Source organism: Rhododendron vialii, chromosome 2a (assembly GCF_030253575.1).
Source record: "Rhododendron vialii isolate Sample 1 chromosome 2a, ASM3025357v1".
Taxonomy (NCBI): domain Eukaryota; kingdom Viridiplantae; phylum Streptophyta; class Magnoliopsida; order Ericales; family Ericaceae; genus Rhododendron; species Rhododendron vialii.
The window spans coordinates 25,617,384-25,642,031 of NC_080558.1; the positions used below are offsets into that span (position 1 = coordinate 25,617,384).

At 43.3% G+C, this 24,648-nt stretch overlaps 1 protein-coding gene and 1 long non-coding RNA gene across 6 annotated transcripts; both read left to right on the forward strand.

Moving 5' to 3' along the window:
* Positions 1 to 15,048: 15,048 nt before the first annotated feature.
* On the forward strand, positions 15,049 to 16,545 carry LOC131316070 (uncharacterized). Its single transcript, XM_058345346.1, has 3 exons — positions 15,049 to 15,441; positions 15,524 to 15,619; positions 15,703 to 16,545. The coding sequence occupies exons 1-3, from the start codon at positions 15,079 to 15,081 to the stop codon at positions 16,285 to 16,287; spliced, it is 1,044 nt and encodes a 347-aa protein (XP_058201329.1). The 5' UTR covers positions 15,049 to 15,078; the 3' UTR covers positions 16,288 to 16,545.
* A 2,348-nt stretch (positions 16,546 to 18,893) lies between these two features.
* Positions 18,894 to 24,403, forward strand: LOC131316710 (uncharacterized). 5 transcript variants are annotated; one of them, XR_009197243.1, is made up of 5 exons: positions 18,894 to 19,119; positions 20,023 to 20,236; positions 20,329 to 20,403; positions 22,046 to 22,123; positions 23,967 to 24,402. It is a non-coding gene; the product is annotated as an uncharacterized LOC131316710 (long non-coding RNA). The 5 variants fall into 5 exon arrangements; XR_009197240.1 differs by having other exon boundaries at positions 20,023 to 20,403; positions 23,967 to 24,403; XR_009197242.1 differs by lacking the exon at positions 22,046 to 22,123 and having other exon boundaries at positions 23,967 to 24,399.
* The last annotated feature ends 245 nt before the right edge of the window (positions 24,404 to 24,648 follow it).

The following is a 24,648-nucleotide window of genomic DNA, read 5'->3' on the forward strand; positions in this document are numbered from 1 at the left end:
ATCCATAAGGAAGTCGAGGTGTACGTCGATGATATGATAGTGAAGGGGAAGGAGCGGAAAGATCATCTCCCAGCGCTGAGAAAGTTCCTCGAGAGAATTCAGAAACACAGGATGCGCCTTAATCCACAGAAGTGCACATTAGGAGTCACTGCTGGGAAAATGCTCGGATTCATGATCACAACCCGGGGGATTGAGGTAGACCCTTCTAAAATCAAGGCCATTCTTGAGATGGAGCCACCCCAATCAGAGAAGGAGGTCCGATGTTTCTTGGGAAAAATTCAATTCATCAGTCGATTCATTGCCAGGCTGACCTTGACTTGTGAACCATTATTTCGATTACTCATGAAAGATGTAAAGTTCGAGTGGAACGAGAAGTGTCAGAAAGCTTTCGAAGCGGTGCGAACTTATCTCCAGAACCCTCCGATCCTGATGCCGCCTACACCAGGAAAACCTTTGATCCTATACTTGTCTGTCACGCCCTCATCAATGGGGTGCATGCTGGCACAAGAAGGAGAAGATGGGGTTGAAAGGGCGATTTACTACTTGAGCAAGAAGATGGTAGGGTGCGAGGAGCGATACACTTCACTGGAAAAGACATGTTGGGCGCTCGTATGGGCCACAAAGAAGTTGAGACATTACATGCTCGCCTACTCGGTGATGCTGATCTCTCGGATGGATCCTCTTAAGTATCTATTCGAGAAGCCGGCACTTACCGGTAAGCTAGCACGTTGGTTGCTCTTGTTGGCAGAATTCGAAATCAAGTACATCACTCGTAAGTCAGTGAAAGGAAGAGCGGTGGCAGAGTTTTTGGCAGATCGTCCGATTGATGGGCCAGAGCACGCAGAATTTCAATTTCCGGATGAAGATGTGATGTCAACGGTCAATGAAACGTGGGTGTTGTATTTCGATGGAGCCGCAAATCAGAAAGGATTCGGGATTGGCATACTGCTGGTCTCGCCTGAGGGGTCGCATATTCCCCTCGCATTCAAGTTGAACTTCGAAGTTATGAACAACGAAGCTGAGTACGAAGCATGTATTGTGGGAATGGAAGCCGCATTGTAGATTGGTGTCGAGGTGCTAGAAGTCATCGGAGATTCCAACCTGGTCGTATCGCAAGCAAACGGAGAATGGAAGGCCAGAGACGAGAAAATGAAGCCGTATCATCAGCAGCTCGATGAACTTCTCCCGAATTTTCAAAAGGTAACCTTCACGCATGTACCGAGGATGAAGAACCGCTTCGCAGATGCCCTGGCCACTTTGGCATCCTTGCTGGAACTTCCAATTGGGGTGAAGCTAAGGCCTGTCATGATTGAGCAAAGGGGAAAACATGTGTACGACTATGTCATGAACATCGACGAACCGGACGATGGACTCCCTTGGTTCTACGATATTCGAAATTTCGTCGAAAAGGGGGAGTTCCCTGTGGATTCAACTAGGAAAGATCGGATCGCACTGCAACGACTCGCATCTCAATACATCATCTGTGGAGGACAATTGTACCGGCGATCTCCTTGCGGAGTTCACAAGCTGTGTGTTCACGGGGACGACATCAAAGCAGTAATGGAAGAAGTTCACGAAGGAGTTTGCGGACCTCATATGAATGGGATGATGCTGGCTAAGAAGGTGTTAAGGCTAGGCTACTATTGGTCTACCATGGAGACAGATTGCATCGAGTACGTACGCCGGTGCCACAAGTGCCAGACTCACGCCAACCTTATCCATGTCCCGCCCTCGGAGTTACATTCGATGGCAACGCCATGGCTATTCTCCGCTTGGGGCATTGATGTCATTGGAAAAATCACGCCTGCAGCTTCTAACGGTCACAGGTTCATCTTGGTGGCAGTCGATTACTTCACTAAGTGGGTCGAAGCAGCTTCATACAAAACTTTGACGACGGTTCAAGTGGCTCACTTCATCAGGCAAAACATCGTTTATCGGTATGGGGTCCCTCAAGCATTCGTGTCGGATAACGGTGTTCATTTCAAGGGAAAAGTTCTGGAACTCTTTGAGGAATTCAAGATCCAAGTACATCATTCAACCACTTATCGGCCACAAACGAACGGGGCAGTCGAAGCAGCAAACAAGACTATTAAGACGATTCTGGAAAGGACTACTCAGTCAGCAAGAAATTGGCACGAACAGCTACCACTAGCTTTATGGGGATACCGGACGTCTATCCGTACACCGACAGGGGCAACACCATACTCTTTGGTGTACGGCATGGAAGCCGTTCTCCCTATCGAGCTAGAGGTGCCATCTTTGAGGGTCATGGCGGAATGCGGAGTGGACGAAGCTGAATGGATCAGCGGAAGATTCGAGGAACTCATGTTGTTTGATGAAAGAAGGCTACGCGCGCTGTACCACATTCAGGGCTATCAGCGAAGAATCGCCCGGGCATTCAACAAAAAGGTGAAGTCAAAGGATCTACAAGAAGGGGACATGGTAGTCAAGGAAATCCGTGCGCCAATTTTCGACTTGCGAGGGAAGTTCCGACCTAAATGGGCAGGCCCCTATATCATCAAGACTATCATCTCCGAAGGAGCAGCTTCAATCGTCGACCTCGATGGCAACGAATTTGCGAATCTGGTCAATTTGGATCAACTCAAACGTTATTATCCCTGAGAGAGCTCGCTGGGCCGAAAACCGCAAGGGCTGGCGGTTCCAGGCAAAAGTTAGAGCAAGCCTGCTAGGTTGAAAACCCGAAAAGGCGGCCTAGGCAAAAGTTAAGGCAAATAATCAAAGAAAAGCTCACTAGACCGAAAACCCGAAAGGGCGGTACTAGGCAAAATTTAGAGCGCAAAAGGAGAGTGTCAATACCCGAGTGAACCCGTAGCCTGAACTACGTACGGGCTTGATTCTCTTTTACGAGGGATACGTAGGCAATCTCATCCCGAGATTCGGTCCTAATTCCTAAAAATTAAAATCCGATCCCAAATCAAGTCCAAATTGACAAATCCAAAGCGCTTTTTAAAGCCACATGTGATCAAATGAACCGAAAGGGGGAAACCCTTAATCAGTCGATTTTATTCAAATTACTTCTTTATTACAAGCTGAGCATGAAAATGAAAAAGCACAAAATCAAAGCACACTTTTTATTTCAAAGTCTGGCAAAGTAAGCAGTCAACCCATCCTTGCTGTCACATCCCTCCTTAGCCATTTGCGGTACCTTCCGGTCGAAGCAATAGAAAACAGTGGGTCACTGGGCTCGGTCCTACGAGTCCCCCACGACCGAGTGTAACTCCGAAGGCCCGGAATGTTGAAAGGAGGGAGATGAAGCACTTCAGAACCCGGCTGCGGCACCTCCTGGCTAAGTCCAAGCTGACGGAGAACACGGAAGGGTGAGTAGAAGGAGAAACCTGTCAAGCCAGCCACAAACACATGTGTCAAGCCCATGTTGCCAATAGTCATAACAGGAAGCCTCAGCCAATGGCACCGCCAAGCAATGTCATCTTCCTCTGCAGAAGCAAGGAAATCAGCCCAATCATCTTCACTCCCATACATCATTTGAAAGGGGCGGTTCCATCCACTTGCACGATACCACCAATCATTGGCTGGGGATGTCAACAGACTTAATTTGTCGCAAAGCCACATCTGTCAAAAAGAGAGAAAACAAGTAAGGGGCCAGATAAAGCCTGAACCGAGTGTTGAGGTAAAATGAATGAGAGAAATAGAAAAAGGAGAGCTGAGTGAGGTCCCTGACCTGCAGCAACAGCGGACTACCACCAAAAACCCTTGTGCGACCGGCATGAATAGCATCTAACCCCATCAAGGTTTCGGCAAGAACCAATGGCGTAACATCCTTGCTAGCCTCAATCTGAGCAGCAACCCCCACCAGTAAGGAATTGGGCTGACCAACGGATGGAACTAACAAGAAGGCCGCCAGGAGGCAAATGCAACAAGCCATCATCCTATGACCTTGGTGCTCGAAATCCGTCAAGTCTCCAGGTGGGCTGAACCTCTCGTACAACTGCACGATGTTAACGGCATTACCCCGAGTAAGAAACTCAGCAACGTTGCCACTGACGCCCAGCTTGGCCTTCAGAATATTCTTCATGCTCTCCCTGATCATAGGAACAACTGGCTCAGCAGAGTCATGGCTTCCGAGATAAGCATGAAACTCCTCAATGGTGGGGCACAATTCTTGAAAGCCGAAGCGAAAGACACGCACCTCTGGATCCCAGAAGCGCGCCGCCGCATGCAGCAAGACGGGATGAATTGTAACCTCTCGGAGATATCTTAGGGCGTGAAGCCGATGCCCTTGGAAGTTCAGCTAGTCGATGCCCTCAAGACTGTCCAACCAAGGGCGAAGTAAGGCTTGGTTTAGCATGGTGATGGAAAGAATGGATTTTTGAAGGGAAATGATGAAATGAAGTGTGAATGGCTTACCAAAGGAGAGCCTGGTATTTATAGAAGCTTAAAGTGGGCAACACCACTTCCCCACCAGCCTTGAAACTCATCAAGTTTATCATTTTCAAAATCTTTTCAAAATTCAAACTTTGGAAACTTGGAAAATATTGGAAAAACCACTAGTCAAGCTTTGGGAAGCCATTCTATTCTGGGGAAGTAGCTAATATGAAGCCATTCAATTACATTGAAAACGTGCGAGCAGATGAAAACAACCAAGGACAGCCAACAAGTGGCATTGGGAAACAGCAAGGGGCTGTTTTTCAGCAGATTCTAATTCCCCCATTTTGGCTTCCATACAACATTGAAAGATTGACAATTCCCAGCAGTTGTCTAAGGGGTACAACAGTTCTGTCCATGTGTTTTGTCGAGTATTCAAGGGTGTTACGTGAAAAATCGTAAGTTTTCCAAAGTTTTCACTCCTTGAGCATGTCGGGGTCCGTATTTAGGGCATTTGGTCGAATAAAGCGACGCGCTCGAGCCATGACGGGTCTCGATGACTGTTTGACGCGCCCCAAAAATGTGTCAGCACCCTTAGTTCAAGCTTTCATCATTCAATCGTACCAAAATCATCATTTTAAATGCAAGTGTCGATTGTCAAAGACATTTTGATAATTCTCCCGGTCCCGTCGAGTCACGGCACTCATTGTCAACCGCGCAGCGCACTTGGTTACGATCAAAAGCCCTTAAGTCTAAATTTCATGGTCGATCGCTCGAAAGTTTGTCGTTTGGTGTCAATGTCGAGTTTTATTCCCCACTTTGAGAGTCTCGGTCGAAATTCGCGTACTCTTTACATTCTTTCAAAGCTAGACGAACATATTTCATAAAATACAATTCTGTAACAGCAGTGCGAACGAATAAAAGAATAAAGTGCAAATTCTCATAAATGAACACGGTATTTACAATGAGCAGAGAAAGAAGTACAAAGAACTGGGGCAAACACGCGCCCAAATCCTAACTACCGGGGCATGCAGGCCCGAACAAAACTGAGGCACGCAAGCCCAGAATCTACAACTACGCTGGCATGCAGGCCTATGTACAAGGTAAAGCTAGCAAAGCAAAACACGAGGCTCAGACCCGTCGAATTCTCTTCTGTCGTGGTCCCTCGGACTCAGAACTCTCGGGCTCGTCATCACCGTCGTCGTCAGGAGAACCAGAAGCAGTACTCGAGTCCGACGTCCCTAAGACACGTGACTCGGAAGACTCCTCTGTCCCCTCATCTGTATCCTCCTCCGACTCGTCCGGCTCCACGCGAGCTGGTCTTCGCTAAGACGCCCCCCGGGGCAAAACCTCGAACCGTCCCGCACCCGCAGCAGGCCGTGGCGCACGCCCTGCACCCCAACCTCGTGCGCTGGCAGGAACGGGAGGGCTCGTGGTACCCCGTGGACGTGTCCTAGCTGAACGTCGTGGCTGCACCTGCATATCACAAACATTTTCTCATTTTGTGCATATTTGAAAGTATCTTTGCTCAAATCGAAATATGGAATATGTGTGCATGTCATACCTGAGTGGCAGTAGAAGAAGCAGTCACAGGGGCAGGTCTCGTCTGAAGGACTCTCCCCTTGGCGCAGTCCTTCAAGAGGTGGCGCATCCCCACCATCAGCATCACGGCCTGCTCAGCCCACTCTCGCGGCACCTGCAGAATGGCCCAAGATTCAGAATATGCAAACAGGGAATGGTCAATATACAAAGCAAACAGAAATATTGTTTATACCTGAGCAGGAAACTGCATCGGCGGCTGTGGGAGACGCGGCACCTCGATCACCTCCCGTGCGCCCAACGAACTCGTCACGCCTATAGTCCACTTCAGCGTCGGTAACCCTGGTGGTGCTGAAGTCTCCCCGGTCTCTGGGACCCTTGTACTCCCCTCTCCCCTACCTCTAATGCCCGCACCTCGCCCACCAGCAGGGGCTCTGGCACCTCGTCCTCGACCCCGTGCAGAGCGACCACCACGGCTCGGCGCTCTGCCCTCGTCTCTCCAAGCCCCCACTCCAGCTACCCGTCTCTCGAACTCCTCCTCCACCCCCAGGCTCCTCGCCAGGTACCGATCCGCATAAGCAGCGTAGTCCAAGGAGCGTCGCAGGTGTCTCTCCAGATCCGTGTCCGGCACGGTGAACAGCTCGAGCTCAGCACGAGTGTAGGACTCAGTCTTCTGCACGCGCGGAGGAAGCAGCCTGGGAACCACGAAAGCTGGAAGACCGAGTGACTGTCGAGTCACTCGATCCCCCAGGTACCACTGCCAGCCCAGAGGGCACTCCAGCAGGACCCTGCTCCGCGTACCTCCCGACTCGTCGGGAGGAAGTCAGCCTCCATCCCCGCCCACCGGTCCCAGTGAACCTGCAATTCAAAATTTCGGGATCCATTCATAAGTCTACTGGCCGAAAATTTTGATAAAAGAATAGCAAGAGATGTCGATTGTACCACAACCCCTGTCAGGTTATCCAGCCAGTGCCGGAAAGTCATCACCTCCCCTCGACGCTCCTTCGCCCTCCGATACGCCTTACCCCAGGCTAAGCCACGCGGAAGTAGGTTCGGGACCGTACATGTATTCTCGGGCGGGAACATCCCGAGAACCTCGTAAGCCCAAAGCTGCAAATTTCATAAGTCAAGTCGGATCAATCTCAAATGCATAATTCAAGTCAAAAAGCAGTCGAAAGCAGTTCAAAAGCAATAATTCGAAATCATACCTCAAACACCCGCCAGTACTCTCCGATTGTATCTCCAACCCCGTGAGAAGCAGCTCAAAGGAGACAGTAGAGCGTGCACAGAGCAGCACCTCCCCAGTCGAAGCGTCCCGCCTGTCCCAAGTCGACCAAGTCCGCTAGATAGCACAGGTGCACCCGGCTACGCCTGTTCAGGAACAGAGAAGCCCCAAACAAGTATAGCAGGTACGCTCGGGCCATCTGGGCTGCCTCCTAGTCAGTCGCGGGCTCGTGGTCCCAATACTCCACGAACTGCCCGTAAGCTGCCATCCCTCCGCTGTGGCATGGCACTCGCCCCAGGAACCACCTCAGAGCCGCGTCGTCCAGCACCAAGCTCGAGTCGTAAGGGATCGGGTCTCCGCCGACCCTGAGCCCTGTGATCGCCGCGAAGTCGAGGGGCGTCACCGTCATCTCCCCGAACTGGAAGTGGAAGGTATTGGTGGTGTCCCACCACCTCTCCGCCAGCACTGTAAGCACAGCCCGGTCCACCCTCACCACCGTCAGCAGCTGTACGAAGGGTCCGAACCCTACTGCCTCCACCAGTGCTCGCACCCTCTCAGGCAAGGCCCTAAAGTGCGCCAGTGAGCTGGCTGAGCCCCCGTGGCCGTACACGTCCGTCGTGCGTTGTTTCAACAAAGTAAGAAATAGCATCAAATCTTAAGCAGGAAGTAAAATTTAAAAGTAATTTGCGAAATTCAAGAAGAAATATGGTGATCGGGAACTCACCGTGACCCATCCGGAGGAGATGTGTGAAGCCCGGTCCCGGAGAAGCTTGTCCTCGGGATAGTCAGCGTAGCCGGGGACGTAAGCCGTCATCCCCACAGGCTCAAAGAAGTGTAGTCGAGGAGCATATGTAGCCGGAGTGAACTCGGGCCGCTCCCTCGCCAAGTAGGCTCGCCGCCCCTCCAAGTAGGCTTTCGCCTCGTCCACCGCGGTAACCCGCACCTCAGTGTCCGCCTCGGCATCCACCCTATCCCCTCCCAGCTCTTCCGCCTCCGGTACAACCACCTCCTGGGCGTCCGAGCCCGCTCTGCTCAGCAGAACCCCTAAGAGCGACGCCGAAGCCCGGTCCTCAGGCGTGCTAGCGTCCCTCAACACAGCTGCAACCACGGAGTCGAGACCAAGCGCGTCCAAGACACCTCGAGGCTCCGCGCCCTCTAGGAAGTCCCCGTCTGCGAAGGGAACAGGGCTTGAGGACCCGATCCCGCTATCCCCACTCCTCGGCTCTAACACCGTCGCCGTCCTCAGCACCGGCGTCTCACTGAACTGCCCAACAATAACCTCCTCACCCCCAAGGTCAGCTGGTCCCCCTTCACTTGCCTGCTCGGCAGCCACAAGCAACTCCTCCACGGTAGGGGTGAGAGGCCTGTCCGAACCTCCGTCCCCGCTACCGGAACCCCCTGCTGCTGCCACCTCTGCACCACCACCGACGATGGCCGCCGCTCCCTGGTCACCAGCAGCCGCCACCACCGTGGCACCGACCGTGGCATCCCCGCCGCTGGGCTCCGCCCCTGTGCCACCACCTTCTCCCTCGGCTGCCACCATTGTGGCACCAACCCCGACCTCCTGACCGACGGGCTCCACCCCTTCGCCGCCGATGACCACCTTGTCTTCATTCCCCTTCGCCATAGTAAGATCGAGAGAGAGAAAGGTTCATGAGTGAGAGAGAGAGGGAAAGGATCACTGGATCGAGAGTGAGAGAGTCGAGAGAGTGAGAGAGTCGAGAGAGTGAGAGCGGTCAAGAGAATGAGATCGGTCGGTCTGGTTCTCGAGCGCTCGAGAACCAGGGTCTTAACCCCCAAATCAAAAGAGGAAGATGAAGGGTCGGTGGACCCCAGCGATGGTCCCGAGCGCTCGACACCACTCCCAAGCGCTCGGGAGTGGGTCACCAGTGCTTGAGTCTTGTCGGTGCTTGTCGCAAGCTCATACATTCTAATGATCATTGTCCTTCAAGATTTTTTTTTACAAAATCAATCTCAGTTCTGTTTAAATCCGAGTCGAGACAGAGCAATCGATGGCGGATTTTGTTTCGTGATCTATTCTGAATCATCCTAGTTTACCCAAAAGGTTCTGCTTAGTGGTCGATAAAATTTTTCTAAATTCTGCAATTGTCGATGCATTCGCAAGAAGTCTTACCCGGCGCGTAATACTTCTTTCATCTTTTTGTCCACCGAACAGAGTAACAGATGGGCCCCATTTCTTGCCTCTATCATTGTCGAAGCATTTGTCGATCTCTTTCCAATGCATGCATCACGGGTGTTTACATTTGCCCCAAAGAACTACGCTGGTCTGATCCCTACAAACGGGGTACGTAGGCAATCTGAAAAGACACGACCCTGTGCATTGAGTGCTTATATGCTTTTTATTCGTAAATTGAGGAGTCGATTTGGCTCGAATTGGGTTGTCTCAATCTTTGGGCGACACTCGCATCCAAACATGGTGCCGAGCGCCATCCAAAGAGGGGCAACTGTGGACACCCCAATTTGGACTTGTCGAATTTCCTTAATTTGTGGCCCTGGGGCTCCCCGATGATGAATATGGATCAGAACAAGCCATGTGCCAATTGAGACGTTGCTCCTTGGAGGAAATGACCAAAATCATTCCCAAGCGCTTTGAAGCAATCCCAAGCGCTCCAAACTGTTTTCCAAAAACCACTGGCCTGACTCACTCTCAAGCGCTCGAGAGTGAAGTCCTAAGCGCTCGAAACCACTCCCGAGCGCTCGAGACCTCTCCCAGTGCCCAATGGGTGAAGAAGATTCCCACTATCCATGCAAGCCATCATTGCACCGGCTGAGGTGAGTCAACACTCAACCTCAGTGAGAGAAGAGATCAGCTGAAGATTTCTTTCTTCAAAAAAAAAGGGGGATTTATTTCAAAAATCACTTGATTTTCAAAACCATGGGATATATCCCCTATATATATATACCATGTCTTGCAGCTGAAAGGGGGACGAAAATTCTCTCTCTCTAAATTCCTCCTCTTTCCTCTCTCTTGTTCAAAGGAAAAAGGCTCAAAAACTCAAACTTCTTCAAAGGTTTTTTTTCACTCTACATCCATCTTTCACAACCATCCAAGGAGCAAAGTGTCAAGCAAAGGTAGAAATATTTCTATCCTTGGTTCAAATCAAGAGGCTGTTCTCCCTTCTGAGGGGGGTCTCTCAGCCTGTCCCAGTCCTTAATGCTGGGTGCATGGTTGGGAGATCTTAGTGAAAAAGCAAGAGCAAAGAGTCCACGAATAATGTTTTCCCAAAACCCTTACTGGAAACACTCTCGAGCGCTCAAGAGTGCTCCCTAGCGCTCGGGACTGTTTCCAGTCCCATGCATGGCATTTTGGTAAGCAGTAGACTGGGGGTGACGTGCACTTTTAAATAAAATGGTTTCATTCTGGCATGCAGACACAGAAGATCATTTTTCCTAAAAGAGAAATATTTCTCACAAATCTCAAGTAAAAACAAAGTTTTCCTAAGTTAAACATAAGATCTTCTTTTGTTAAAAACTTAGATAAGGGTGTTTGCATGATGAAGTGGTGCCATTTTCTATCTGAGAGTAAACTGGCATGCAGCTCACTCCCAAGCGCTCGAAGCCTTTCCCGAGCGCTCGGGAGTGCATGCATCCCATTGCCTTCCATTTTCCCAGTTTTCTGTATTTTCTGAGCTTCTGCATGCATAGAAGTGTACATTTGCTCTTTTAAAAGTGTAGATCTATTCGTGCAATGGCAAGGATACATGACTTGAAAACTTGAGGCCCTATCTCAGTCTTTCAAGTCCTCTGCTGAGTCAGTGGTCAGTTTAATAGTATTTCATTTTGCAGTCTTTATATTATGTTTTGTCAGTACTAACAGAAAGTGCAGGTGGGGGTTCAGATACTCCCAAGTGCTCGAGAGTGCTCTCGAGCGCTCGAGAGTGAAGCCAGTGAGCAGTATTGCATTTCTTGCTATCTTGCTGTCTTTCATCGCATAGTTACCCTCCCATACACACGCACCAGTGTACACCGTTATTTGGCATCCTATTTGAGACTAACAAACTCTGCAGGATTTGGTCAGTAGAACTCCCAAGCGCTCGAGAGTACTCTCAAGAGCTCGAGAGTTGATCCAGTAGCAGTTTATACAGCTTTGCCATCATGCATGTGTCCATCATCATTTCATCACTCCTTGTACACAAGCACCAGCATACACCTTCTATTTGCCATATCTACGGATACCTGCTACATGTTTAACGAAACAAAATCCATTTGAAAAATCCCACGAACGTTCAGTAGAGACCGACATCGCGTCGGGCGAGGGAGGGAGGTGCCGTAAAACCCTTCCCCCCTCGTAACATGGCTTCTGAACCCTCGAAGGATCTCTGGTTTTCAATTCAAATCAATCAATTTTCAAATCAAAAATGGTTCCTCGGGTGGCGAACCATAAATCCGGGTGGCGACTCTTCAAATTTTTCAAATCGATTCGATGGAGCGGTATGTGTTTTTCGGGCCGCCCCGATCTCACCCGGGGCTGTGGTAGCCCACACACCGCTCAAACTCCGGCACAGTGCTGCTTAAGCCACTTTAGTTTCGGTAGCACGTCATCTACACCGAGTTGTTCCGAACTCAAACTTTGAAACTTTGAGAGTGGAAAAGTCAAAGGCTTAGGCTGTTTTGGCATCTCTTAGTAACAGTCGATTCAATCAAGGGTACACCGTCGAAAAGAAAATCCGAGGATTCTATGGCAAATGTTCGAGTGTCGTAAGGCAGGCTCTCTCTAGCTTTTGAGTCTAGGAGGACACCGACGACGTTGACATGCTCATTTTCCATTCTTTTCGATTCTTTCAAAATAAATGATTGCAGGCTGTCACTGAGTTCTTGTACTTTGCTGTCTAGTCATGCCGATATCAAAGCAGGGGTCCGAAATCAAGAGCCAAACCTACTTGGGGCCGTCCGCCGAGTTCATTTGAAGGTTTGATTTGGGGTTCGTCTTTCGGCCAGTCACAACGGAAGCTCTGGACTGCACTTTGTCGCGAGAGGATTCACCACCGACTACTCCGCACGAGTCCCCTCCGTCTTCGCCTGCATCGCCAAAAATTGTTAAGACAGAGGTTCTAGCCATGGCAGATGTCCCACCCCCGAATCTCGCTAGTGTATTGGCGGATCTCCAGCACAACCTAGCCATCATGCAGCAAAGGGCCGACTAGGCCGACGCCTCTATGGCCAATCTCCGCACCCTAATCGAAGAACGACTTCCTCTTGCAACAGGAGGGGAAGGCGGTGAAAGGCGAGAATGGGAAATCGCTGCCGAAGAGGTCCCTCTGATCGAAAATCCTGCTCCAAGCTCGGAAATGGCAGAGTTGATCGCCAAAATGGCAAAATTGGAAGAAGTAGTCGCTAAGTCCGAAAGGAAAGGGGCAGGAGTGCTAGACATGGATCGCCTTTGCCCATTCCCGAACGCCAGGTTGCCCGATCGATTCAAGATGCCCGACTTCGCGAAGTTCGACCGGACTGGAGATCCGAAAACTCACCTGTTGGCTTATCATGGTGCTATGAAGCTACATGGTATCGAGGAAGACGACATGGCTCAGTAGTTTCCGCAAACCCTTGCCGGCCCCGCCTTCCAGTGGTTATTTGGCTTTTTCTTTTTCGTTCAAGTGTGACCTTTTTTCGCATGTTGCATTATCTCTCTTTATTTTTCTTTCCTCAATCAAGCGACCGAGAGCATACTTGAATTTTTTGGAGTAGGTAGCTAGTATGCATTTGTGTGTCTGTATATGCATAATGTACATATTTAGTAGAAACATGGACAAGACTTGGATTGATTTACCGAGGATGTCAAGGGACTACTTTGATGGGATTGACAAATTTCTTGAGTTTGTATAAACTGATAAGCTTGATGATTCATTCATCAGTTGTCCTTGTAGAAAATGTGAGAATCGCTATAGTTTTCCTCGAGCAGCTGTAAAGAAACATCTTTACTCTTGTGGATTTTTTAAGAAGTACAAAAATAGGACGAACCATGGGGAATCATATGCTTTTCTTAGTGGAGAGCAAGCTTATGGAACTTTTGCAAACTCAACAGTTGGGGACGATATGGTTGGAATGATAAGTGATGCTTTAAGGAATCGACAAACAGGTACAAGTGTTGGGAATGATGAATGAATTCCAAATGATCCTCAAAAAGAGCCTGATGAAGCAACAACAGCGTATCTCAAACTTCTTGAGAATGCAAATACCTAGTTGTATCCTGGTTGAAAAAATTTCACATCATTGTCCTTTATTGTTCGACTTTTGCATATGAAGGTGCTTAATAAGTTGACAAACAAGAGAATTGACAAGTTTCTTGCGTTTTATCACGAGGCTTTCCCTGAGGCCTTGAATCTTCCGAATTCGTACTATGAAGCCCAAAAGATAACTGATGATCTGGGCTTTACGTACAAGACGTGGGATGCATGTCCTAGAAGTTGTATGTTGTTTAGAAACGAGCATGCAAATCTTGATGCTTGTGTCGTATGTGGTGAATTTAGATGGAAAGTGACTATCACTAAATCAAAAACTGGCAAGAAACATGGTAAAAAAAGGGCTGCGAAACAAATGAGGTATATCCCTTTGAAGTCAAAATTGCAAAGGTTTTTTACGTCATCCGAAATAGCTAAGCTCATGAGTTGGCATGCTGATGGACGAACCAATGATGGTGTTCGTAGACATCCTACTGACGCTCCTGCATGGAAGGAATTTGATCGTCGACATGTTAGGTTTGTTGGTGATATTCGAAACATAAGACTTGGGTTAGCATCTGATGGATTCAATCCATATGGAACAATGAGCATAACTCATAGCACTTGGCCTGTCGTGTTGGTAGTGTACAATCTACTGCCATGGATGTGCATGAAACAACAATTTTTTATTTGTCTTTGGTTATTGACGGCCCTAAGGGACCAGGCGATAAGATTGATGCGTATTTACAGCCATTAATTGAGGAGCTATTGGAATTATGGAATGAAGGAGAACTCACGTTTGATGCATCAACCAACCAAATGTTTCAAATGCATGCAGCTTTGATGTGGACAATCAACAATTTCCCCACATATGCCAACTTGTCAGGATGGAGTACCAAAGGAAAATTTGATTGTCCTTCATGCAATAAAAACACAGTATCTTGCTGGTTGAAACATGGTAAAAAACAATCCTACAGGGGTCATCGTCAATTCTTACCAAGTGATCATAAATTTCGAAAGGATAGAGTGTCATTTGATGGAACACGAGAATGGCGAAGCAAGCCTAAGCCGTTGTTTGGATCTAAGTTGCTGAATCAAATCGAATCAGAAGGCATCCATACCCAATACAAGATATTTGATCTTAAGGTACGGTTTGAAAGATTAAAAGCCAAGGAATCCGCTACATCTTCAAACCACAATTGGAAAAAGAAGAGCATATTTTTTGAGCTGCCATACTGGGAATTCAATTTAATCAGACACAACATTGATCTAATGCATGGGGAGAAGAACTTTTGTGACAATATATTATGGACAATAATTGGAGTTGTAGGAAAATCTAAGGATAATCCTAGTGCCAGGCGTGATCTAGAATTTCTACATATTAGAAAGTCGTTCCATTTGCAGTCAAGAGAGTCCAAGAAAGCATATATGCCACTAGCACAATTTACAATGAGCAAAGAAGAAAATAGGATATTTCTCAAAGTATTAAAGGAAGTTCGAGTGCTAGACGGTTATGCATAGAATATCTCAAGACGTGTGTGCCTGGACGATACAAGTATTGGGGGACTTAAGAGTCACGACAACCATATTCTAATGCAACAACTTATACCTATTGCCATTCGAAAAGCATTGCCTAAGAAGGTGGTTGAACCCTTGATTGAATTGGGAAATTGTTTTAGACAATTGTGCTCCAAAGTTAATCGTGCTTCAGACTTGGAATATCTTGAAGATCGTTTTGCAGTGATGTTGTGCCTTCTTGAGAAAATATTTCCACCATCCTTTTTTGATATAATGGAACACTTTGCTGTACATTTAGCTGAAGAAGCATTAATTGCTGGACCGGTTCAATTTCGATGGATGTATCCAATCGAGAGATTCCTTCTTACGCTGAAACAATATGGGTGGAATAAAGCTCATCCCGAGGCTTCAATAGTTAAAGGTTACTTGATGTATGATTGTATGAATTTTTGTGCACAGTATTTGAATGATGTGGAAACAAAATTGAATCGTCCAGCGAGGAACTATGATGGCGGTGACAGTATGGGTCGGGGTGTGGGGGAAAACATGATATTTCACCTTGATGATAGAGAATGGATACAAGCTTGTCGATATATTTTGCTCAACACCAGTTCAGTTGCACCTTTCATTGCATATGTTTAACTACCCCCTTAATCCTTTGTTTTAAGTTATTTACTTTTGGTAGTTTTTAATGTGTATTTTAACTTTACATAGGAAGCACATTGAATTTCTCAAAAGTAAGATGCCTCGAGCTGATGATCATCAAATTCAACGGGAGCATTTTGAAACATTTCATGCTTGGTTCAAGGACCATGTATTTATTTTTCTATAAGTCACAATCAAACATAATTGCACCCCTATATCATAATTTTTTGACTTCAACATGATTTTCAATAGGTCCAACTTTTGCTGAGAACAAGCAACGTCACATTTTCTGAAGAAATCCATAAGTTGGCTATTGGTCCTCATACCATCGCAAGGAGATTTAGTGGCTATGTTATTAATGGGTTTCATTTTCGTGTGAAATCTATTGATGACAATCGTTTGACTCAAAATAGTGGTGTAGCTTTGAAAGCAAATACATTGAGTTATGCGAGTAGGAAAGACAAAAATCCTCGGGTAGGACCAGTATACTACTATGGATGGCTCACTGACATTGTGGAAATTCGATACACTAATGATACAAAATACGTGATGTTCAAGTGTGACTGGTTTGATAATATTCATGGGAAGAAAGAAGACGCCTTCAAATTTACATTGGTCAATTTCAACCATTTGTTGTACCGAGAGGATCAAGCTACCAATGAACCTTACATCTTGGCTTCCCAAGCAGAACAAGTTTGGTATGTTCCAAATTCGATCAAACCTGATTGGCAAGTCGTTATAAAGATGTCTCAAAGAGGGCTGTATGATATGCATTCCGATGATCCCCAAGTAGATCCCTATTTGAGCCAGCAATTGGAAGAGAACATAGGGCGCTAAGATGAAGATATTGGTTGGGTGAGGGAAGGAGAAGAAGGTGACATCACTGATGAAGATGTTTAGGCTTAGAGGGTAATGATTTTGGACGTAGGGATGTATGTTTATTCATCTCCTTATCATTTCTCTTTTTTTGAACAAGCTACCTTTCTTGTAGACCTTTAAGCTTATGGTATCTTTTTTTGTCTACTATTTGCTTTGATATGAGCATGCCTCAAACTTGAATTCAAATGACTTGACTTTTGGAGTATTGATTTTGAAGAGGGCTGCAGTGTTGGTATGAAAATCAAATTATATTGTGTTATATTTCATGCATGTACATGTTATTGGTGTTTTTTTTTTGGAGAGTATGTTTGCCTTGCACCATTGTGTCTATGTAATCAATTATCATTTGCATTGGACAAAATTCTAACTTCGTTGTCAAGACAAGATATTGTGGAAAGGTAGCCATGGCTAAGAGAAAGGCTAGTAAACGACATTGCACAATGGCTAAGGCAATATAAATAAGTTTATCCGAGGTGGTACAGGAGGATCCAACACCATGATCGTTGGAGGATACACAATCATCTCAAGTAACGCAACCATCTCAGGCTCCACATCTGCCTCAGCCAATACAACCGCCTTCAAATGAAACGGGTACGTAATATTTTTTTTAGAATGGAAGCACATGATAGGCTCAATTGTTTTTTGTTCTTTAACCTCACTACAACAAAATACACAATTCCCGACTAAAATTTCCCGACTAAACAATGTTTAGTCGGAAAATATAAGCAAATCACCGACTAAATAATTTGTAGTCGGTAAAATATAAGACAATTGCCGACTAAATTATTTTGGTCGGCCAAAACATATATTTTGCCGACTAAAGTTAAATTTAGTCGGGAAATATAATTTTTTCGAATTTAATAAAATATAAAATTAATTCCGACTAAACAAATTTAGTCGGTAATTTCTTTTTTTGCCGACTAAAGTTAAATTTAGTCAGGAAATATCATTTTTTCAAATTTAATAAAATAGAAAACGACATTACATTTTCCGACCAAATATATTTAAGTGGGGTAATATCATTTAATCCGAATTAAAAAATCAAATAAATTTCCCAACTAATAGATTTAGTCATGGAATATCAACTTTTCCCCCTTTTTAAAAATTTCAAAGAAAGGAAATATTTGATCCAACGACATTGATCACGATGCAACCTTTTCGATCACTACCACTCAATTTTTTTTCCTTCTTAATCATAAGATTCTCGTAAAATTTTGGCTCGAGCGGGCCAAGGAAGTCCCTTTATCGACACAAAAATTCTTAAATGTAAAGAATTTTGTTGTCCGATTAAGTGCCTATCCATATGCGATTAACTTCATTTTTTGGTATGAATGTTTAAATTCGTATTACGTCAAAGATAGATGATTTCGATCGTGAAAATATACCTCAGGCGAGGCTCGGTGAATTCACTATAACAGTTAAACGTCTTCGAATGCATTAAATGTTTTTCAATAATGTGGTCGTCAATACCAAATGTTCTCCGATTTTAGTGACAATGCTATAATAAGTAAGACGTGAAATCCTAACGATTCAGATTGATCATTATAAAAAATGACTTGGCAGTTACCTTAACTATATATATGTTTGATGTATTTGATAGTTAACTAATTCTTATGTTGTACTTGTTATTACAGTAGCCACAAGATAGCGAGAAAATCTTGATGATCAAGATCGTTGATTTTCTTGCACTTGTTGAATTATTTATTCCCATAAATTTGCGGCTCGATCAGGTTTAGAATATCCCTTTAGTGTACTATCAATTGCATCCCGATGAACGTGCTTTCTAAACTCGATTGAGCCAAAATTTCATCGGAATGCTTTAACCAACAAGCATAATGAAATCAACAATCTCGATCATTATAATTGTGTCACGATCGTGTGGCTACAATACATTCAACTACTGCACAAGATTTAGTTTAATATCAAGTTATGTTGAACGTATATGTTATAAAGGTAGTTGTCGAGTCCATTTTTATAATGGTCGATCTGAACCATTAGTATGCAGAGATTAACTTATTCCCTCATTTCTACGAAACTTGGAGATCATTGGATATCGACAATCACATTATCGAAAAGCATTAATACGTTCGGAGGCACTAGTCTTATGGTGCATCACCCGAACCCACATTGAGGTCTTTTTTTTTGCTATCCGAACCGTCTATCTTTTACACAATATGAATTAGATTAATTTGTACCAATATGAAGTTAATCGTGTATTGTTAGACATTTGATCAGATGAAGAATATCATTTTATTAACCAGCAATTAAAGCCCACCAAATATTTTCCCCAAAATCTAAAATCAGAAATGTGCCAACTAAACTAAATATAAATTTAGTCAGGGAATATAAATTTTTAAGCGGCAATTGAAATTTTCGCGGAAAAACTAGGCGGCATTTTTGTAATTCCCGACCAAGTTTTAGTTGGCAATGTATTTTTTTCCAAGTGAAACGGCACCGTGTAGTGTAAACCTGATCTAAATCCCATCCCCAAAGTATAGGTCCTCTTTCTTCTCTTCGTCACTTCAGCTCACGCCGCCTACTGCAAACACACACACACACACACACACACACACACACACACACTCTTTCTCTCTCTCTCTCTCTCTCTCTCTCTCTCTCTCTCTCTCTCTGCGCCATGGGTTCTGATTTACGCCGCCCTCCACCTAGTTCTCAAGCTTCTCATACTTGCTTTTCATCAATCGAAACATGCGGCCTTTCTCCTTGAAATCGAGTTTCATCCACCGAATCTTATCGGACGCCGCCCTCCGCCTCCGTCCTCTTCGCATTCAGGTGAGAGAAATCATATTTACCTTGATGATTCTATAGTCTAGGGTTTATTTGACTGTGTCTTGGAATGGATTGCTTGAGATATTGAAATCTGTTGTTTTCTTAATTAAGAAGATTTCTATATCTATATTATGCTCGGCCGAATAGAAATTTATAGTATGCATGTAAGAAATCCCAATAACTAAGCTTTGTTTTACTGATTGTTTACCATCGGGATTTAGCGAAAATTCGTAAATGGTTTTTGTTTGGACATTGGATTTTTGAACAGGAAAGACTAGGGTTTTGTGAAGCTAAATATTTCTTCTTTATTGGTTGATGTAGTTGAGTTCTTGTATTTTCTTGGTGGATAATTGTGTGGTTTGTGTCCTCTGTTTATTTGCCATTTTTTCCCCCATACGTTTGATGTGTTCTCTGTTTTTTGTTAAACTAGAGTTTCTATATCTTTTGATGAACTGGGTTTTATCAATCCTGGAATTATTCTCTTCTGGCTTTTGGGGTTAATTCTGTTGTTGGGTTTTCAGAGTTAAGTTACTAAAGGACATGCAATTAGGGTTGTGTTCGACTCCGGGGTTGTAAATGAAAAATAAAAAAGAAGAGAAAATGACGGGAAAACAGAAGGAAGTAGAAGTTCATGTTTTCCTCTTTTTCTGTTTGGTAGGTATATGCACATATATATGCCTCCAAAGTTCTCTTATAAAAGTTACCCATAAAATAATTATATTTGCAAATGCTCATTACTTAACATGATCTGACAAGAAAGTTCTGTTATTTGCATATTGTGTAGCCGACCCCAATTGACCACGAAGGTTTGTGATTTCTTTATTTTAATTTATGTGCAAGAGTAAAGACTTGGCATATGTTCTTCCATAATTGAGTGTCATGGTTACAAAATTGTCTCTGTCTCAGGAGAAACTTTTGTGATGGGGTCTTGCTTGATGGAACAAAAAAGGCATAATGGAATGCCGATAATGGGGATATTAGGCGAGAGTTCTTTAACCTGTTGCTTGTTGTCACATTTTTTACAGCGGATGCATCCTTGATTTATCCTTTAGATTATTTTCTTTTGTTTGCAGGTAACACTAAAGTGACCCTGAGTCCCGTTTAGTTCAGCTTATAAAATGTATGATATGGGAGGTTAATTTTTTGTTCTTGGTGCGATTGGTTTTAATTGTGTGATATATTCTTACTAATCCATCTTTTTGTTCATTTCAGTTACTTTGGTGCTTCAAGACGTTGATGTGTCTTGGTTGGCTTACGGGAATTTCAGTTTAATGGCTTATAACACAGGTATAAGTGAAATTCTCCTTTTCTCGTCTAAATTGGACAATCCTCTTTTGAAGGGGGTTGAAAAAAGTGAGAAGGACGTAAAGTCAATTATCTGATAAAGAAAAAAGTGAGAAAGAAGTAAACTGGGGTTCTTCATATATATATATTTTAATTTTGTGGTTGTTCTGCTACATGAGAACTGTAATTGGGTTTGATCCTTTATAAGTGCACAACAAGAAATGGGTAAATAATGGATCAAGAAGGAGGATTTTTGGTTTGTGGAAAGATTTGCCTCTTTCTTATTGTTTATTCACTTTAGTTGGCTACGCCTACGAACTTTGCAAGTATATTTCTTATTATAAAACTTTAATTTTGACGTTTTGATCTTATAAATTGGGCGTTTTGCTATATGAATTGGTGTAGCTTTTTGCTGACTTTAGGAGGTGGTTCTTTTGTTGGTTGGAGTTTTCTAGGATCGATAGCAATGATAGGCATTGTCGGTATTTTATAGATTGTTGTTCTCTCTTGTATATTTTTTGGTCCTATTTCTTTATGCTTTTTGGTTTTCCATTATGTTGCTTACTTGTTTCAATATTGTTTTCTTCTTTTTAAATTCACGATCTATTACAACTCCTTGCTTATTGGAATCAATCGTCAGAAAGAGTGAAAAGTAGCTTTCTTGGTGCCATGGTTAAAAGAATGATTAAATTAAATATTGGGTATAATGGTGGTAGTGCGCATTTTTAAGGATGTCAGTTTTTAACGTGCTAAATTGCAAATAAGCCTTCTAGGAAACCTTTTTGACATCTTGGTTGGAGATGCTCTAATAGATAGATAGTTTTGGCGAGCTCCACTTCATTCTATAACTCTTTGACATTATCATCATTCACTTTGTAGGAACACTACTGCCACCCGAAAAGTTGGATAGGCTCTTCGCGCTCTCCTTGAAGCTTTTGACAGAAAAATGGGAAGTTAATAAAGGTAATTTAGTTGCTCTGTATTGGTGAAGTAATTGAAAACTGTGGCATTGGTATTGCCTTTGTTTTATATGATGCAGTGAAGGTATTAAGTGGAAGCATCCATAGGCCGCCTTATTTTTGAAAAACTGTATATCTAGAATTTATTGTGCACTGTTTTTGTAGTCCTTTCCCAAACGACAGAAATCAGAAGTTGCATTGAGGTCTTCAAAGTATGACAAAAATCTCAATGTGGTAAATACAGGTGTGATCTTGTGGATAGAAGAAACTTAATGTTTATATTTTTGAAGCAGCTACTTGTTAAGGTCGATGTAAAAAACGTGCAGTTAGTTCAACGTCAGATGGGATTTATATCATTGGTTTTAAGTATAAGGCCGTGCAAAGATTAATCCCCATCTGCTTGATTTTAAGCATCTATTTCAGGGAGGCAAACCTTCAAAAGTAGTTTTAGGTTATTTCGGAACTGTTTTCCTTAAAGTATTGGCTTTTACCTTTTTTATATGTAGTTTCGTAGTGTTCGGTATTGAACTTTAGTGTCTGGTCAACTTGTTGACTGAGGTGTTGGGCTTACTTATAGGAGCCAAGCTAAAAAGGAACGGTTACCTTTATAATTGATGTGCTTTTGATACATAAAATGTACAGATTTTCCTATTGAACTTTTGACTAATAGGGTTTTGTATATTCAGGCAAGTCTTCTATTTTGGGCCATCGGGTGGTTTAATGCTAATGTCGGAGTGTTTGATATCAGAAAGTTTCGAGTGGAGGTAAAGTTGTTTGTTTGATTAAAATATTCATTAAGTAGCTAGGAGAATACATATATTTGTGAGAAGTTTAAACATAGATATTTGTGCTGCATACTTTTGTGTATAATCAATCCCTTATGAAAGCCATTGATCCCTTGGAAAGATGCAATATACCTGGTAGATGTATCATACAATTTTCTTTTTTGAATTCCTCAATATTTTGTGTAAGATCTCATCACAGATTAACCGTTCCGCTAAATGTGTATATGTACCTGAAAAAATGCCTCACTTTTCAACTTAATCTGATGATAACAAGCTACATAGGAATGGAATGTCAACTTACACTTATTTCAAGTTCCCTAAGCTGTTGTTGCAATTTTCATCGTGTCTTATGAGTTGTTCGCATGAATTTTGTAGGATGGTTTACCAGCAAAATTCACCCTGAATCAATTTTTCTTGTAATGGTAGCACAAAGATCTTACCCTCACGGATTATTTTGTGATATGTATGTCTAATACAATTCATATTGTTGTGAGTAAATGTTAAAATTAAGTGCACGAACAATGTTCTCATAAGGAACTTTTTCGGTGTCTTATTTTTGCAAAGTTACTCTGAATTGCTAAGTTATAGCTTGTTGTAGCCTTAGACATGTCCAAAATATTGAGGGAAATTTTAAAAGATAGTGGGCCACATTCAGTCGTGATGACGACTGATAATCCGCTATATGTATGCCTAATACAATTCATATTGATGTGAGTAGATGTTAAAATTAAGTGCACAAATCAGGAACTTTTTTGGTGTCTTATTTTTGCAAAGTCACTCTGAATTGCTAAGTTATGGTTTGTTGTAGCCTTAAACATTTCCAAAATATTGAGGGAAATTTTAAAAAATCTGCTGCATTCGGTTCATGATGAGGACTGGAAGCTGGAAATGGACTGCATGATTTGCAGCCATGTCTACCATTATAGCTCCATTGCTTCCCAAAACTAAGGTCAAATGTTTTGGTTTCTATCATTTGCTTTGGAACTCTAGCACTCTATCTTTTGTGTAATTAACTTAACTATGACTTCAATCTATATCCAGACTGCTCACAAAACATATTCTATTATTACAATACGATTACTCGAAACAAAAGAATACCAGACATGAAACACCTTGTCCCAATACCAGGCATAAGACACCTCGTTCTAGCACGAGCCGGTCATCTAGTTGTGATAAAGTATGCAAACCAAGTTGTGTTTATCCATTGATTGGTTTCTTGTTATATTCAATGTGGAAAAAACAAAGCTACTTGACCAGTGAGCCTCGTAAGAGTTTTCATAAACAAATACAGATTGTCCAATTTGAGCTGCTAGTGTTTCACGGTAGCCTCATAAGTCATCCACATAGGTTAATTGATTCTTTGTCTGAATTATGTTTCCATCAAGCTGACTGATAAAGCATTAGAGGATCTTTTTGGTTTCATTTATGTTACAGTAGATGTATTCTTCACCTGCTATGTGAAGTTCAGATGAACCTTTTGGCTAACCAAGTGCACACTTGGTTCATGTCATTACTAGAGTGGTGTTGGCCTCACCATAGTCTGCTCAAATGGAGTATGCATATGTTTTGTGAACTTCGAATATATTATACATACTGCCATCAACATGTACAACATACTTCTTTTTTACTGCTGCATTACACGTGTTGTAGGTTGTGTGGCTCAAATCTTATAGTTATTTCTGTATGCATAATTATGTCAAGATAATTTTTCGTTTTGGCTTCTAATTAGTTAATATTTACCATATTCATGCTTTGTGCAATGGGATACATTAGTTCATAAATACTAATGATAGATTGTTCTTTTTTTTTGGTTTTTTTACAGGGACGGCATTTTAATGGAGTATCGCACAAGATGTTGGCTATTGACTATGAAGATCGAAGTTGGATTTTGGTTATGGACATGCTTGGAACATGTGCTTGGACGTGCTTGTATTTTGCGGTCCACGGGGTTTGGATACATTTTGTTACTAAGCTTGGGTTTTTTTTATTTTCCCCCCATGGTGGACGTGTTGTTATTTTGCACTCTAGGAATTTGGATACAAGTTGTTTTTTAATTATTTGGTGGACATCTCTATTTATGAAAGTTTGTATTTATTTCTTGGAATTTTTATTTTGTATTAATTGCATTAGGTTGGCAATTTTGTGGATGTAATGATTGTTGGTTGAAATTTACAGGGAATAATAATGTGGAAAAAATTTGTAGAAAATACTGGAATGACAAAATGGTATGGAACATTTACCGACTAAAGTTTAGTCGCCAATAAGCCACAATTAGTTGATTCGAAAAGACATTTGCCGACTAAACTGTTAGTCGGTGATAATTAAAACACATTTCCTGACTAATTAATTAGTCGGCCAATAGGTTAAACATTCCCCGACTAAACAATAAGTCGGCCAATAATAATACATTTGCCGACTAAACAGTTAGTCGGCCAATAATAATACATTCGCCAACTAAACAGTTAGTCGGCAAATGGTCCAATATTTACCGACTAAACTTTTTT

What these genes read in the sequence shown, in the direction of transcription:
- LOC131316070 (XM_058345346.1), top strand. Translation starts at nt 15,079, where the DNA reads ATGGAACACTTTGCTGTACATTTAGCTGAAGAAGCATTAATTGCTGGA. An exon ending in TTGCACCTTTCATTGCATAT is followed by an intron (nt 15,442 to 15,523) that starts GTTTAACTACCC and finishes TTACATAGGAAG; the next exon opens with CACATTGAATTTCTCAAAAG. An exon ending in ATGCTTGGTTCAAGGACCAT is followed by an intron (nt 15,620 to 15,702) that starts GTATTTATTTTT and finishes GATTTTCAATAG; the next exon opens with GTCCAACTTTTGCTGAGAAC.